Raw genomic sequence first — 14,337 nt, 5'->3', positions numbered from 1 at the left:
CCAGATTTCACATCTGTAAATTGAGGATAATTACATTTGTCCTAATTTTGAGAGTTGGGAGAATCAAATGACACCGAAAATGCATGGGAGAGCTTGGAGGCATGGGACCAGGCCGTCATCGTCAGAAAGTGCTGTGAAAAGGGGCCCATGGGGGAGAAAAAGGGGATATCTGTAATAATTTCAACAATAAAGATCAATTTAAAAAATAACAACAAAAGTACTGTGCATTTGAGAGCCACAGTACTAGGCACCAATGATACCACTTGTGCTAAACTAAAGACCAAGCTCATCGATAGTTGCTAACTTGTAAGTAGTTTACTCTTAGGATATAGTGAAACTCATGTACCCTTGCATGAGGTATATTAATTCTTCTACATCATGATTAAAAATGTAGTTATACCCTGAAAGATGAACCAAACTGAAGATTGCAAGCATAAGTAGTCAGCAAAGGATTAGGATACAAGATCAACACCCAAAGAGAAGTGACCTCACCAAATGGCCATGTAGGTCCATGCCTGCTTCACTCCTCCTCACAGGAAGAACAATGAACAATTACTCATGAGCAAACACCACAGAGAAAGTTCTAGAACATGGGGTTGAGGCTGAAGCTCAGCCTGCCCCACACAGACCAAGAAAGAGTGTATATGAAGGGTAAGAGAGACAGCTGCATGATTACCACATTGCCCCTCCCCAAGGCCAAAGCAGCACCAAGTGGAAAAAGAAAAAGAAAAAGAGATTGCAAAGCATAATTCTAACCGAGAGTACGTTAACAAGTCCTCATTCGTACTCACCTCCCTGTGGAAAGAACTGTGAGTAAATCTCTTTGAAGGTATCTTCGTTAACAACACCGCTGGGGCATTCCTGGAAAAAGTGGTAGAGAAGCAACATGAACAAAGTGTTCATAAAATTAATATCTTGCGCATTTTAAAAAACAGAGCTGTCTGCCATGGAAAGCTGCACCAAGAAAGCTAACCATCCAGCCTTTATTACAAAGAGAATAAAAGCACACTATAAAGTTTTCTTGTCCCAGTTCTCACAGGAAGACAAAAAGAATTGCAGATGTAAAAGTCTTTGCACATAAAACTACGCGGCTGCTTATAAGAACACATATGTTTATTATCAAAGAAGCAAGAGGAAATGACATTGTTTTTCATAAATCAAGCATATTGCAAGGTGCCTATGATATGGGCTTTGCTAGATCTTGGTGCTGTGATCTCTGGAGATTTGCTGACCCAGAAAATCTTTTAGTTCAATGAAAAAATGGGTGCTCCATTTGGGTCAAAGGTGGCCTGGCCTAAGAAGTTTCTACCAGGAGTCATTACTAATTTCAGTTAACAGTTTGACTTTGAATGAAGCAGGACCACAGAATTTTTTTTAATTTCTGGAGGGGAGGGTCTGAAAAGAAACAGGCCTGAAGTTAATAAATTTCCACCTTTGTCCCATGGGTAGAATTATTTAAGACTCATGGATATTGATCGTGGGAACTCCAGTGATGTTGGACTGTTGCCTGGTGGGAACCTGGGCTCCCTTGGGTCAGTTGTCACAGGACCCCCAAACTACCTGGCATTCCCCCAGGATTCACTGGAGAAAAATCAGGGGTGTGTTAACATCCTTGAATTTAGGGTTGAATATTCTGTGTACTTTAACTTTGACACTGTTCCTGGGCTCTTCAATAATCATCTGTGGTGGTTTTCAAAGCTTCTCTTTATCTTAAAAATCATTGTCCACTCACTATAAAGTTCATTTATTAATTTGACCTTTCTTTATTCAAATAAGCCAGTTACTTATCACTAGTATGCTTCACATGAGAAGTGTTCTATTTTCTCATTCATTTGTTTGAAAGGTTGGAACTCTGATACATAAACAGAATTTTAAATAATTTCAATATAAACTTGTGTTTAGAGAGCTTGTCAGTGTATTTTTCTCCTAGTTAATTTAAAAAATATATATATTTCTTTATTGATTTCAGAGAGGAAGAGAGAAGGAGAGAGAGATAGAAACATCAATCATGAGAGAGAATCATTGATCGGCTGCCTCCTGCAACACCCACCACTGGGAATCGAGCTGCAACCCAGGCATGTGCCCTTGGCCGGAATTGAACCCGGGACCCTTTAGTCCACAGGCTGATGCTCTATCCACTGAGCCAAGCCGGCTAGGGCTCTCAATTAATTTTAATAATAAACCTATGACTTGGGCATCTCCAGTCACACAGGCAGAACTGGAGGCTTTGTAGTAAAGCACCATTATTAGCTAGCCCATGGGAGAGCTGGTGTATGAGTTTGGGACATTACAGGTCACCACAAGTTTTGGATTAGATGAACCCTGTGGAAATAATGACTCCCAAGGACCAAAAATAAATAAATTATTTAATTAAAAAATGAGCAGAAAAGCAAGCAAGCAAATTGTGAAGATTAATTTTATGTGCCAACTTAGAAATGGTACAAATGGACTATTCTCTACATTTTATCATGGAGCGGTTCATCCACAAAAGTGGTATCTCCACCTCTTCATCAATAATGAATTTGGCCAGGCCATGTATACAGCTAAGTGTACATGATAGACCATGTGACTGTATTAGGTAGGTTGTCTTTTGCTGCTGTAACAGATAGACCCTTCAATATATAACAAATTAAACAGAATGTAGTCTATTTTTTGCTCATCTAACAGAGTTGGGTGAGTGTACAGATTAACTATGGTTCTTCTGAGAGTCATTAAGCGAGAGAGGCTAATGAAAGCTTGCCTATGTTCAACACATGCCTTCTAAAGTCTCTATGATTGTCTTATCCAGAAAGAGAAGAAGACCTTGAGAAGTGTGCATGGAAGGTGTTTATGGGCCAGGTCTTGAAGTGGCACACATCATTTCTACTCTCATTTTATGTTAGAAATCATTGATTATGTCCACCCCAAACAACAAAAGAAGTCTCATGCGTCCAAGACAGATAGAACACAGACTTGGTAAACTGTTCGCAATGTCTTAGAGCAGCGGTTGGGTCGCGACCCCTCTGGGGGTCGAACGACCCTTTCACAGGGGTCGCCTAAGACCATCGGAAAACACATATATAATTACATATTGTTTTTGTGATCAATCACTATGCTTTAATTATGTTCAATTTGTAACAATGAAATTGGGGTCACCACAACATGAGGAACTGTATTAAAGGGTTGTGGCATTAGGAAGGTTGAGAACCACTATCTTAGAGGCTTATCTGAAATATACTTCAAATGTCTATGTTCTGAAATAGATCTCCCACTGATGCTTCAGTATCACCATCATGAAATCATTTAGCAGTATGAAGTCTTCTCCCCTGGTGTCATGTTACAATTATGACACTTTTAAGCTAACATGTCCAATAAGGCTTCAACATCTCAGGATATATTTTTTCATCAGGACTTCTTCACTCTCACAGGAAGGACCCAAGAAGAAGCAGAGCTGCTAAATTTCGGGAAAGCGAGAAATCCTCACTCATCTATACTTTGAGAAGATACTGTCACTTTCTATAAGACCCCATGCTTTGTATATTGTATGTTCTAATCAAATTTTGTCTGATTATTAACAAACTAGATGCCTGGTGCATAGATTTGTGCACTGGTGGGGTCCCTTGGCCCAGTCTGTGGGGATCGGGCCAAAACCAGCTCTTCAACATCCCCTGACGGGTCCTGGATTGCAAGAGGGTGTAGGACAGGCCGAGGGACCCCACTGGAGCATGATCAGGGCTGAGGAGAGACTGCAGGAGGGCTCCAGGACATGCCCGGCCCATCTCATCCAGTCCTTCAGCCGGACTCCAGCACAAGCTAACTTACCGGTCAGAGCATCTGCCCCCTGGTTGTCAGTGCACATCATAGCAACTGGTTGAATAGTCAGTCAGAGGGACAATTAGCATATGAGGCATCCTATCTAATAATAGACAAACATGGTAATTAACCATACCTCCGACACGCTTCCCATTGGCTAATCAGGGTGATATGCAAATTAACTGCCAACCAAGATGGCGGCTGACAGCCAGTCAGCTGAAGCGAATAGGAGGCTTGCTTGCTCCAGTGATGGAGGAAGCCAAGGTTCCCTGCCTGCCGCTGCTGGGCTCTGAGCTTGTACTCTAAGAAACAATGTTGCAATTATAGAAGCTAAACAAACCCCATGCTTTCAGCCAGCCAGACGAGCTGGAATTGCAACAGTGTTTCAATTATAGAAGTCAAACAAACCAGATACCTGCTTTCAGCAGCCAAGGTCTCAGAGCTGGAGCCGAGCCTCAGAGCTAAAGCCAGCTCTCAGCTCCAGTGACAGCCATAGAAGGTAAATAAATCCCAGAATAAAAAAAAAAAGAAAAAACGGAGAGGTTGGGAGCTTCAGTCACCCGCCAGACTGAAAACGGCCCTCAGCCCCTCACCCAGACTGGCCAGGCACCCCAGTGGGGACCCCCACCCTGAAGGGGGTGTGACCAGCTGCAAACAGCCATCATCCCCTCATACAGGCTGTCAAGGCACCCCAGTGGGGACCCCCACCCTGAAGTGGGTGTGACCAGCTGCAAACAGCCATCATCCCCTCATACAGGCTGGCCAGGCACCCAAGCAGGACCCCCACACTGATCCATGAAACCCTTCACGGCAAACCAGCTGGCCCCCACCTGTGCACCAGGCCTCTATCCTATATAGTAAAAGGGTAATATGCCTCCCAGTACTAGGATCAGCGGAGCAGCGAGGCCTCCTAGCACTGGGATCAGCTGAGCAGCGAGGCCTCACTGCCCCGGTGTCAAGCGGAGCCACGAGGCCTCCCAGCACTGGGATCAGTGGAGCCGCGAGGCCTTCTGGCCCCTGGAGCAGCGTGACAGGGGGCAGCGCCCAAACCCCCTGATTGCCCATGAGCTCTGTGTGTGACAGGGGGCGGGGCCACAACCTCCCTATCCGCCCTGCTCTATGTGTGACAGGGTACGGAGCCCCAACACCCCTGATGGGCTCTGTTCTGTGCATGACAGGGGGCAGCACCCCAACTCCCCAATCGGCCCTGCTCTGAGCCGGACCAGGGGCTGCACCTAGGGATTGGGCCTGCCCTCTGCCACCCGGGAGCAGGCCTAAGCCAGCAGGTCGTTATCTCCCAAGGGGTCCCAGACTGCGAGAGGGCACAGGCCGGGCTGAGGGACCACCCCCCCCCCCACCGCCAGTGCACAAATTTTTGTGCACCAGGCTTCTAATATATATATATATATATATATATATATATATATATATATATATATATATATATATATATATGATTATTCTGTGAAAAATATGCTGTTTACAGAAAAAATTAAAGTAAATAAAAATTGCCTATAATTTTACTACTGTAAGATATTTTGGTCACATATATAAGCGTATATTAATATGCTTTATGAATAAAATTTGGTATTGTATCTTATTAATTTTTAACTTTACAAAATATCCTGAACATTTCCATATCATGATTTTTAATGTCTGCATAATAATGTACCCATTGCATTTACCATACTGTTGGATATTAAGGGGATTGCAGTATTTTTGACTACATAGGAATAATGATGTCATTAATATTCTAGTGCATACATCTGTGACTCACTCTTTCTGACTCATCCAAGTAGAGAATCCTAACACCAAAGGTTTTAAGCTCTTCCTATGCACAGTCTCATTGCTTCCTGCAAAGACTGTACCAATGTCTGCTACCTCCACTGCTTTATGAGAAATTTTACATCTAGAGGAGCTGCTGACCAGAATCCCATGGGGATTTGACACGCACCAAATCCCATGAGTAAACAGCGATAATTTGCTTCCCTCATGAATCTAATTGTCATTCTGAAAATTGCCCGAGGATATCAAGGCATTTCTACAGCTCTCTCCAAGGAATAAGTGATGTTTTCATGAAGATAAGGATGCCTTGGGAGCCGTTTGTAGAGCCATATTATCACAATGACAACTGTTAACTGAGCCCATATTCCATGCCTGCTTATAGACATCATGTATTTGGTCATTTTATACTGACCTCAAAAGGTAGGACTTATTTAGAAGTGAAAAAAATGAAGCTCAAAGAGATTAAAATTAAGTAAAATGTGGGATGACAATTTTTCACAGAGCCATTCACTTATTTATTCTTTTAACAAATAATTACTCAGTGACTTTTATGTATTAAACACTGTTCTGCTCATTCTTCTGCCTTCTTTAATTGCAATCTTATCCAGTGTCTGGATTATCATCTGTTTTCCATTTAAACTGAAAAGGTGACCTCCTGGTAAACCATCAGTGGAAATACTGCCTTTGGAAAGACACACAATGTTTGTTTGCTCCCAGAGCCAAATGAAACCATTTCAATTAAAACTAGGGATACTGATTTATATATATATATATAAAATTGTAGTTTGAGAATTTGTGGGAAATGTTTTTAATTTTTTTTTTGAGAAATTATTGTCTTTACTCCAGCAAGACCTCTGTACCTTCCTCCCTACCACACACACCTTAATTATGAATGGCTAGACACTAAAGCGCTGTGGAAAAAGTGGCACTTTTTGCCAAAACCGGTTTGGCTCAGTGGATAGAGCGTCGGCCTGCGGACTGAAAGGTCCCAGGTTCGATTCCGGTCAAGGGCATGTACCTGGGTTGCGGGTATATCCCCAGTAGGAGATGTGCAAGAGGCAGCTGATCGATGTTTCTCTCTCATCGATGTTTCTAACTCTCTATCTCTCTCCCTTCCTCTCTGTAAAAAATCAATAAAATATATATTTAAAAAAGAAAAAAAAAAAGAAAAAGTGGCACTTTTTAGGTCAGGTTAAAATGAACTATTCCATCCAATGGTAGAGTGTCTCGGGGCTTTGCCTGCTGGTACATTAATCTATTATGACCAGAGAGTGATTTTGTTTTATTGCTTCTTAAGCACTTCACCATGATACAATCGGAATGCAATAAATGTGGAATGAGATTTTCTTAGCCCGTAGCTGCCACTCATCTGTCAGTTGGTGAAGAGACATTTGCCTTTTGGGGCCTTACACAGGTGTTTCCTAATGATTCTTTTCGGTCCCTTCAGGTGGTGCTGTGACATCAAGTGAAGGTCAAGATCAGTTGTAAATGTACAATGAATACTTTGGTATTTATTACTAATGTCAGTACTCATACAGTGGCTAGACACTAAAGTACTAGTGATTTTTATAATAATAACATGATGATGATGATAATGATGACAAGCGGATACATAGGAGTACTTTCTATGTTGCAAGCATTGTGTTGAATGCTTTACATGGATTATGTCATGTGAATAAAGAGATGCTACCTCCCCGTTACAGATACGCAAACTGCCTTAAAGGGAAACTGCCCACGTTCTTGTAATTAGAAAATGGCAGAGTGATATCTATTAATCACAAAATCAGGAAACTTGACTGTTTAAGCAACTTTAGAGACAACTCTATTCAATGGCTTCATTTTCAAAGTGAAGAGATTGAGGTTGGGGTTAGAAGAATTGTCCATTAGCCACATGGTGGGTTGCTGAGCCTTATCTTGTGTCTGGGTTTCCTGGGGTTAGGCTGATGTGTGGATACCACAAATGCCTTCATGTCCACACAATAGCTGGTATGCTCTGCTAAGTAGCATTTAGAATAATGCAGTGGAATGCTTATGCTCCTGGGCTCTGGAGTTAAGGAGAAGAACTGACTTGAACCCCTGCTCTGCCACTTAAAAGCTGTGCAGCTTCAGATTAATTGTTTGATAGAAGAATCTAAATCTCATTGTTCTCCACTGTAACATGGAGATAACTATTGACAGAGGAATCTTATAAAAATTAATTAAGATAATTATGTTAATTAATTATCATCATTAATTAACATGTTATCTTAACCCTCTTCTTTGCACATCATATTGCTCATTAAATATTAGCTATTAGAGCCATAGTAACAACCAAGAATTTGGTCGGCAGAACTCCTTTATACAGAGTCATGGTAACACCAATGTGGCTGCACCAGGGTTAACTGGTATTCAGCAAAGCAGTTGAACCTGGTAGAGTGCAGGTCTGATATAACGCAATGAGCCTGTAAAGCAGATATGAGTTATGCCTCCTACTCCAGCATTATAAATTGAATTTACTCTTTCGAATATTGTCAGAGCTTACCCTCAAAGGCACGGGAATACTGCAATTGTAAATGACAGCTGAGAAGGATAAAGGCCACCACTGGAAATAAATGTCAGTAGAAACTCAGGAGTCTTTTATCCATTAATTTAAAGGAGAGTTTTCCCTAAAAATGCTTAGATGAGTACATTCAAAATACAGTAGTCCATGTAAAGTGCTTTAAAGAGAGATCCATTTAGACATAGAAAACTGCTAAAGGAATTATTGTTTTGAGGTGTATCATGAATCCTTATACTTCCACTACATAAGAAAAGAGGGATAGGTGTGAGAAATGATGACATACATAGATGCTTAAAAGATGTGACATAGTCAAAATCATAAGAGGGTCCCTGAGGAACTATATATTTCACAGGACTTTTAGTTTTACCCCATGACATTTTTGTACCATAACTCTCTCTGGATTCCTGAAGAGGTACCTCTAAATGTTTAACACTGTTCTGATCCTGAGCAGATGGCATACGCTAGAACAGACTGATTTATGGGAAGAGGAGATTTCAGCCAGTGGAGTGGACAAATATTATTGAGAAAATACATCTGATTTGCATACCACTGCAATCATTTTTAGAGCATTCTACCAGAGTTCTGGCAACTTTCAAGAAGATAAAAGGCTAGAGCCAATGAGCTGAAAGGCCTTTCTTATTTTAGAAGAAAATTACATGAGTTTTTTTTTTTTTTTAAGAACTCAAGTTTCTGCTTATAAAGAAATCATTGAAATATTCTGGACCTCTGGGTGCCAGTCTATAAAATGTAGAAGTAACAGCTTCCTGGGGTTGGGTCCAAGTCCTGAACCTTTATTGGAATGTATGTTGGATTATTTGATTGAAAGAGCCTTCAGCATAATTTCTGAACTTTCAGAAATTCAGAAAGATTTTGAGCAGTAGGACTTGGATTTGAACCTGAGTTTGACTAAAAAGTCTTTACCATATATCTTACTAAGTTCCCTCCAGAAAGGCAAATATAACTATAGAAAAGAAAAAATACACTGATGGAGAACTATTATCCCAGTATTTCTCAACCTCATTAAATTCAGCAAAAAAAATTTACTAATACAGCGGAACCTTGATCCTCGAACTTAATTCGTTTTAGAAGACTGTTCAAGAAGTGATCTGTTTGAAAATGGAATCATTTTTTCCCATTAGAAATAATACAAATTGAATTAATCCATTCCAGACCCACAAATGATTCCCTGCTTTCACCTTTCTTATATACAGTACATAAATAAATACTTCTTAAATTTATCGAATCCCCTACTAGCTTTAATTGAATCACTTTCAGGACTTATTCCAGGGGTATCTTTTAGGAGGTCAGTATGCTTATTTCACTTAGCATAATGCTCTCCAGGTCCATCCATGTTATTGCAAATGGTAAGAATTCCTTCTTTTTTATAGCAGCGTAGTACTCCATTGTGCAGGCGTACCACAGTTTTTTAATCCACTCATCTGCTGATGGGCATTTAGGCTGTTTCCAAATCTTAGCTATTGTAAATTGTGCTGCTATGAAATACCACATGATCTCACTCATTTATGGATAATAAAACACATTATAAACTGATGAACAAAAATAGATACAGAGGCAGAGAAGCATCGAACAGACTGTCAAACTACAGTGGGAAGGCTTGGGGGGTAGTAAGTGATCAACTGAAGGACTTGTAGGCATGCATATAAGCTTAACCAATGGCCACAAGACACTGGGAGGCGGGTGAGGGCATGTGCCGGGGGGTAGGGGAGGCTGGGGGAAGGTCAGTTGGAAAAAAAAAGGGGACATATGTACTACTATTTGTAATACTTTAAACAATAAAAAATACTTAAAAATAAATTTAAAAAAAGGAGGTCAGTATGCAGCATCTTCGCTTTTTCACATACCGCTGCCTCCGAATTGCTGTCACTGGCTCACTGCTTTCGTTTATCCAAATCAACAGTTTTTCTACCTCTTCAATTGCCTGTGATCATTGTTTCACACCTGAGCAACATTAGCATTCTTGATGGCCTCTTTATGTCTTAAAATAGTGAAAGGGTTATCAGGTCAAAGACTGAAGTTTTGTTCCACAATCAAGACATTGTTTCCATGAATAAGTTGGTTGAGAACAGAATCTTTTGAGATGGGAGATGTTCAAGAACAGAGGTTTCACTGTAATTTATTCAACAAATATTCTTAGACTGACAGGTATGATACCCAGCCATTTGGAGTTATAGTCTGTGGGGGAGACAAACTTTATCTACACATTCACACAAATAAATGATCATAAGAAAGTCTATCAGGGCAAAATAGCATGGGAAATCTAATGACTTTCACAAAGTAATTCAAATGTCACAGGTGAGGAGATACAGAGGAAAGACTCTCAGCTTCCTCAGGTTATTTTCTCTCCTAGGGAAGGTGTAGGGCAAGGTCAAATCCAGCTCTAACACATCTTATCACATATTCCGTTACTTCCGTTTTATTACCAATTCTGGGGAAAGAATACTTTGTCCCTCCCTCAGGTATTTGCCTCTCAGCAAACTACAATTTCAGGAGTATCCCTGAGTCTCTGAAGCTTGGCTGTCAGTGGAAGGATTGTTTATTCTGTTTAATTAAATTCTGTTTGTTGCAAATAACTTGAGAAGTCTCTGCCCTTTTTTGCCTTAGAGCGATTCTTCAGAGGTTTAGCTCTAACTGGCAAGGGTCACAAGAGCTGCCCCAGAGGACGGCTGTGCGTGGACTCACAGTGCTTCCTGGCTCCCTCGTGGGCAGCGTGGCTCAAAAGGACACCCTGAGCCTGGGCTGGGAAGAAACTTCAAAGGGATCTCTGGAGCTCAGAGGATGCCCCTGTAAAGGTTCAGTCAGCCTCAAATGTGCGAGTGTTTTATTACAACATAGAGGCACAAGGGGGCAGCAGTGCCCTCCATGAGAGCCAGAAACTGGATTTCCAGTTCACACCTGGGCAGTTCTTTCCCTTAACTTTGTGCAAGTCCGACTAGATTTCCTTCCAGAAATCTATTTTTCCTTTATGAAAGGTGACTGTGAGCTTCTGCTCCCAAGTTAGGTATATAGAAAAATTAACCATTTCAGGGAAAGGGACCCAGATATTATTAGATCTTCCTAGAAATTATAGTTGGAGTAAGTCAGCCTAAAATTATAACCTCTCTTTTTTGGCAGTTGGTGATTTTGATCATTTTAGTTACCAAAAATCTGTAGATTGTATGCGTAAGGAAGCAAGTAAATAAGCAAGACAACAACAAAAATGGCAAAGTTTGAACCTAAGCGTCTTATAAATTTCTTCTTGAGTTCATGTGGGCTCTGGAGTCAGACTTCTTGGGTTTGCTTGGCTATACTGCTGGGGAAAGATTTAAATCTTTAAGACAGGAATAATAATACCTATCTCAGAATTATCATGAGGTTTGAATAAAGACAACCCATATGCAATGTCTTCTGCAATCCCTGGCACTAACTATGATGGGGTTGCTTCTGTAATGGTGGGGTCACCATTGTGAACCTGTTTAGTTTATTGTCATTTGTCATTTAAAGGAGGATATTATATTTTCCCTTGTTAAATGTCATCTGCTTATTTAATCTTAGAGGGCTTCTATAATCCTAAACCCAACTTCCATTTTCTTTTTTATTGTTCTAAATTGCGACCTTTGGAATTTGATAGCCCCTGGCTTAAAGTCTACTCACATCACTTACTAGTTTTTTGGGACTTTAAATAAGTTACTTAACATCTGCAAACCTGCATTTTCCCATCATTCATTTATTCATCAAATATTTTTGAAAGAATATGTCACAGAGTATAATAAATGTTGAGGATAAAGCCGTCAATAAGGCAGGTGAAGACCCTCATGGGGAGGTTAGAGTCCATGAGACAAGGTGTACATAGAACAAAGAGCTGCACAGATAATCATTTAGCTGCAGTTGTGATAGGTATTACAAAGGAGTGTGGGAAACCAAGCTAATCCAGGGCTATAGGGAAGACTTCCCAGGGGATGTGACATTTGAGTGACTTTACAAAGAGACCTGAAGGATGAGTACCAGATAGCAAGAGCTGTGGGGAGAGGCCAAGGTCATATATAAAGCCTGGAATATGTTCAAGGACTAAAGAGATACAAATGTACCAGAAGGGATAGTCTCAGACAAACTTAGTTAATTCAAGAACTGCTAGCTATGTTCAAGATCAAGGTCTTTACTATTCATGTGATGGGGGTAAAGTACCTGTTTTACAGGACTCTAGAGAGAATTCAGTGATGCTTTACATAAAGTGCCCAGCAAAAGTCCCAATCACAATTTACAATAGTGCTCTTCCTCTTTTTTTTTTTTTTAATCCTGCCAGTGCTGAAATTCAATGCATAATTATTTAGCATCTGCTCTGTGTCAGGCTCTATGCTGAAGAAACAGAAAGAAAAGGACAGACATGGTCTTGCCCTTGTGGAGTCTCTCCTCTAATCAGCTCTTATGTTTTTTTTGTGTGTGAATTTATTTCAGGTGAACAAGAGTTTCAACATAGATGGGAATTAAAGTCTCTTGCTGTCACCTCCCAAAATTGGGGAAAAAGAAAACACACAGAATAAAATCACATTACCATGGGTTCCAATGTCAATAACTTGGGATTATTAATTTGTAAGTAGGAGCTACTGTGTCTTTCCTTGCTTTAGCTAATCTATACTAATAAAAGGCTAATATTCTAATTAGACTGGATGTCTTCCGGACAAAGCCACGGTGGCAGGGGCTGAGGCAGACGTGGTTAGGGGCAATCAGGTTGGCAGGAGAGCAGTTAGGGGTGATCAGGCCAGCAGGGGAGCAGTTAGGGGGCAATCAGGCTGGCAGGGGAGAGCAGTTGGGGGTGATCAGGCCAGCAGGGGGAAGCATTTGGGGGTGATCAGGTCAGAAGGCAGAGACAGTTAGGGGTGATCAGGAAGGCAGGCAGAGAGGTTAGGGACAATCAGACAGGCAGGCAGAGGTAGTAGGGGCGATCAGGCAGGCAGGCAGGTGAGTTGTTAGGATCCAGGCGTCCCGGATTGTGAGAGGGATGTCCGATTGCTGGTTCAGCAGGGATTGGGCCTAAACCAGCAGTCAGACATCCCCCAAGGGATCCCGGATTAGAGAGGTTGCAGGCCGGGCTGAGGGACACCCCTCCAACCTCCTGCACTAATTTTGTGCACCAGGCCTCTAGTGATTAATAATAATGATGATGATAATTTCTACAATGCATATGTGTGCATGGTGCCATTGATTAGAATAGACTCCTATACTTACTATTGAAATAGTCACTAAGGCCTCCGTGAGGAGCTAGCATCTTTCTGGAAGGCTGAAAGACTGGCAAGCTAGTCAATAGAACTATTACCTGTATGGATATGTTTACCCTGAAAGTCTAAGTGGTCTAAATCTTATTCTTTTCTGCTTACCTGTTTTAACATATTACATCTTACATATTACATATACATTTATTTACTTAACAGAAAAAAATCTTGACTTCTCAAAAAAGTTTCAGGCATAGGAAAAAACTACCAAATCACAGGAGTCTACCACTTTCACTCTTTAAAAACAAAAACCTATTTTTATTGATTTCAGAGAGGAAGGGAGAGGGAGAGATAGAAATATCAATGATGAGAGAGAATCGCTGATAGGCTGCTTCCTGTATGCCCCACCCTGGGGATGGAGTCTGCAACCTGGCATGTGCCTGACAGAGAACTGAACCAAGATCTCCTGGTTCATACAATCACTGAGCTACACAGGCCTGGCTGCCACTTCCACTCTTCATTTACTTTTGCACATTTTGCATTCTTAGAGCTTGTGGATATGCAAGATGCTTATTTGCATGGTGAAGGCATTATTTCAATCCGAGAGAGATTTTCCTCAAAACTCATATTACATAAGCTTGTGATAACAACGCTTCCTCTCTCTAGTGAGGCATAAAGCTACAGGCTTTATATTGTTGCCACATAATGAAGGAAAAATAATGCATATTTTCTTTAGTAGCTTACAGATATTTTCATTTTCTGGTTCATTAGCTGTTAACCTTCATGCTTCCCAGAAAAAGTTAGTGTTTGGATTTAAATTATGATGGTTTTACCTCATAATTTTTGTGGTTTTTTCTAATTATTTTTTTTGGGGGGGGGATGAGAAATTTACATGGTTTGGACTCTATATAAGCTCTCAAAATATTTCAGAGCTCTTTTGCTTTAAAATAGCCCAGCATACTTAGAAAGAAGAGGGGCATTTCTTCTGGTAGTTATCACACTCAGTTAAAAAAT

General features: G+C 40.8%; 1 protein-coding gene across 3 annotated transcripts in view; it reads right to left on the bottom strand.

Annotated features, from left to right (window-relative positions):
• Positions 1–14,337, bottom strand: part of KCNIP4 (potassium voltage-gated channel interacting protein 4) — a 971,293-nt gene that overhangs the window by 31,196 nt on the left and 925,760 nt on the right. For all 3 annotated transcript variants that reach the window (XM_059674466.1, XM_059674482.1, XM_059674473.1), the window contains one exon: positions 792–861. In XM_059674466.1, the coding sequence (XP_059530449.1) occupies positions 792–861 (70 nt within the window). The remainder of the gene's footprint in view (positions 1–791; positions 862–14,337) is intronic.

The sequence above is a fragment of the Myotis daubentonii genome, chromosome 1 (genome assembly GCF_963259705.1).
Source record: "Myotis daubentonii chromosome 1, mMyoDau2.1, whole genome shotgun sequence".
NCBI lineage: Eukaryota > Metazoa > Chordata > Mammalia > Chiroptera > Vespertilionidae > Myotis > Myotis daubentonii.
Note: the sequence above shows the minus strand (reverse complement) of the source record. Positions and strands in the feature narration are given on the sequence as shown.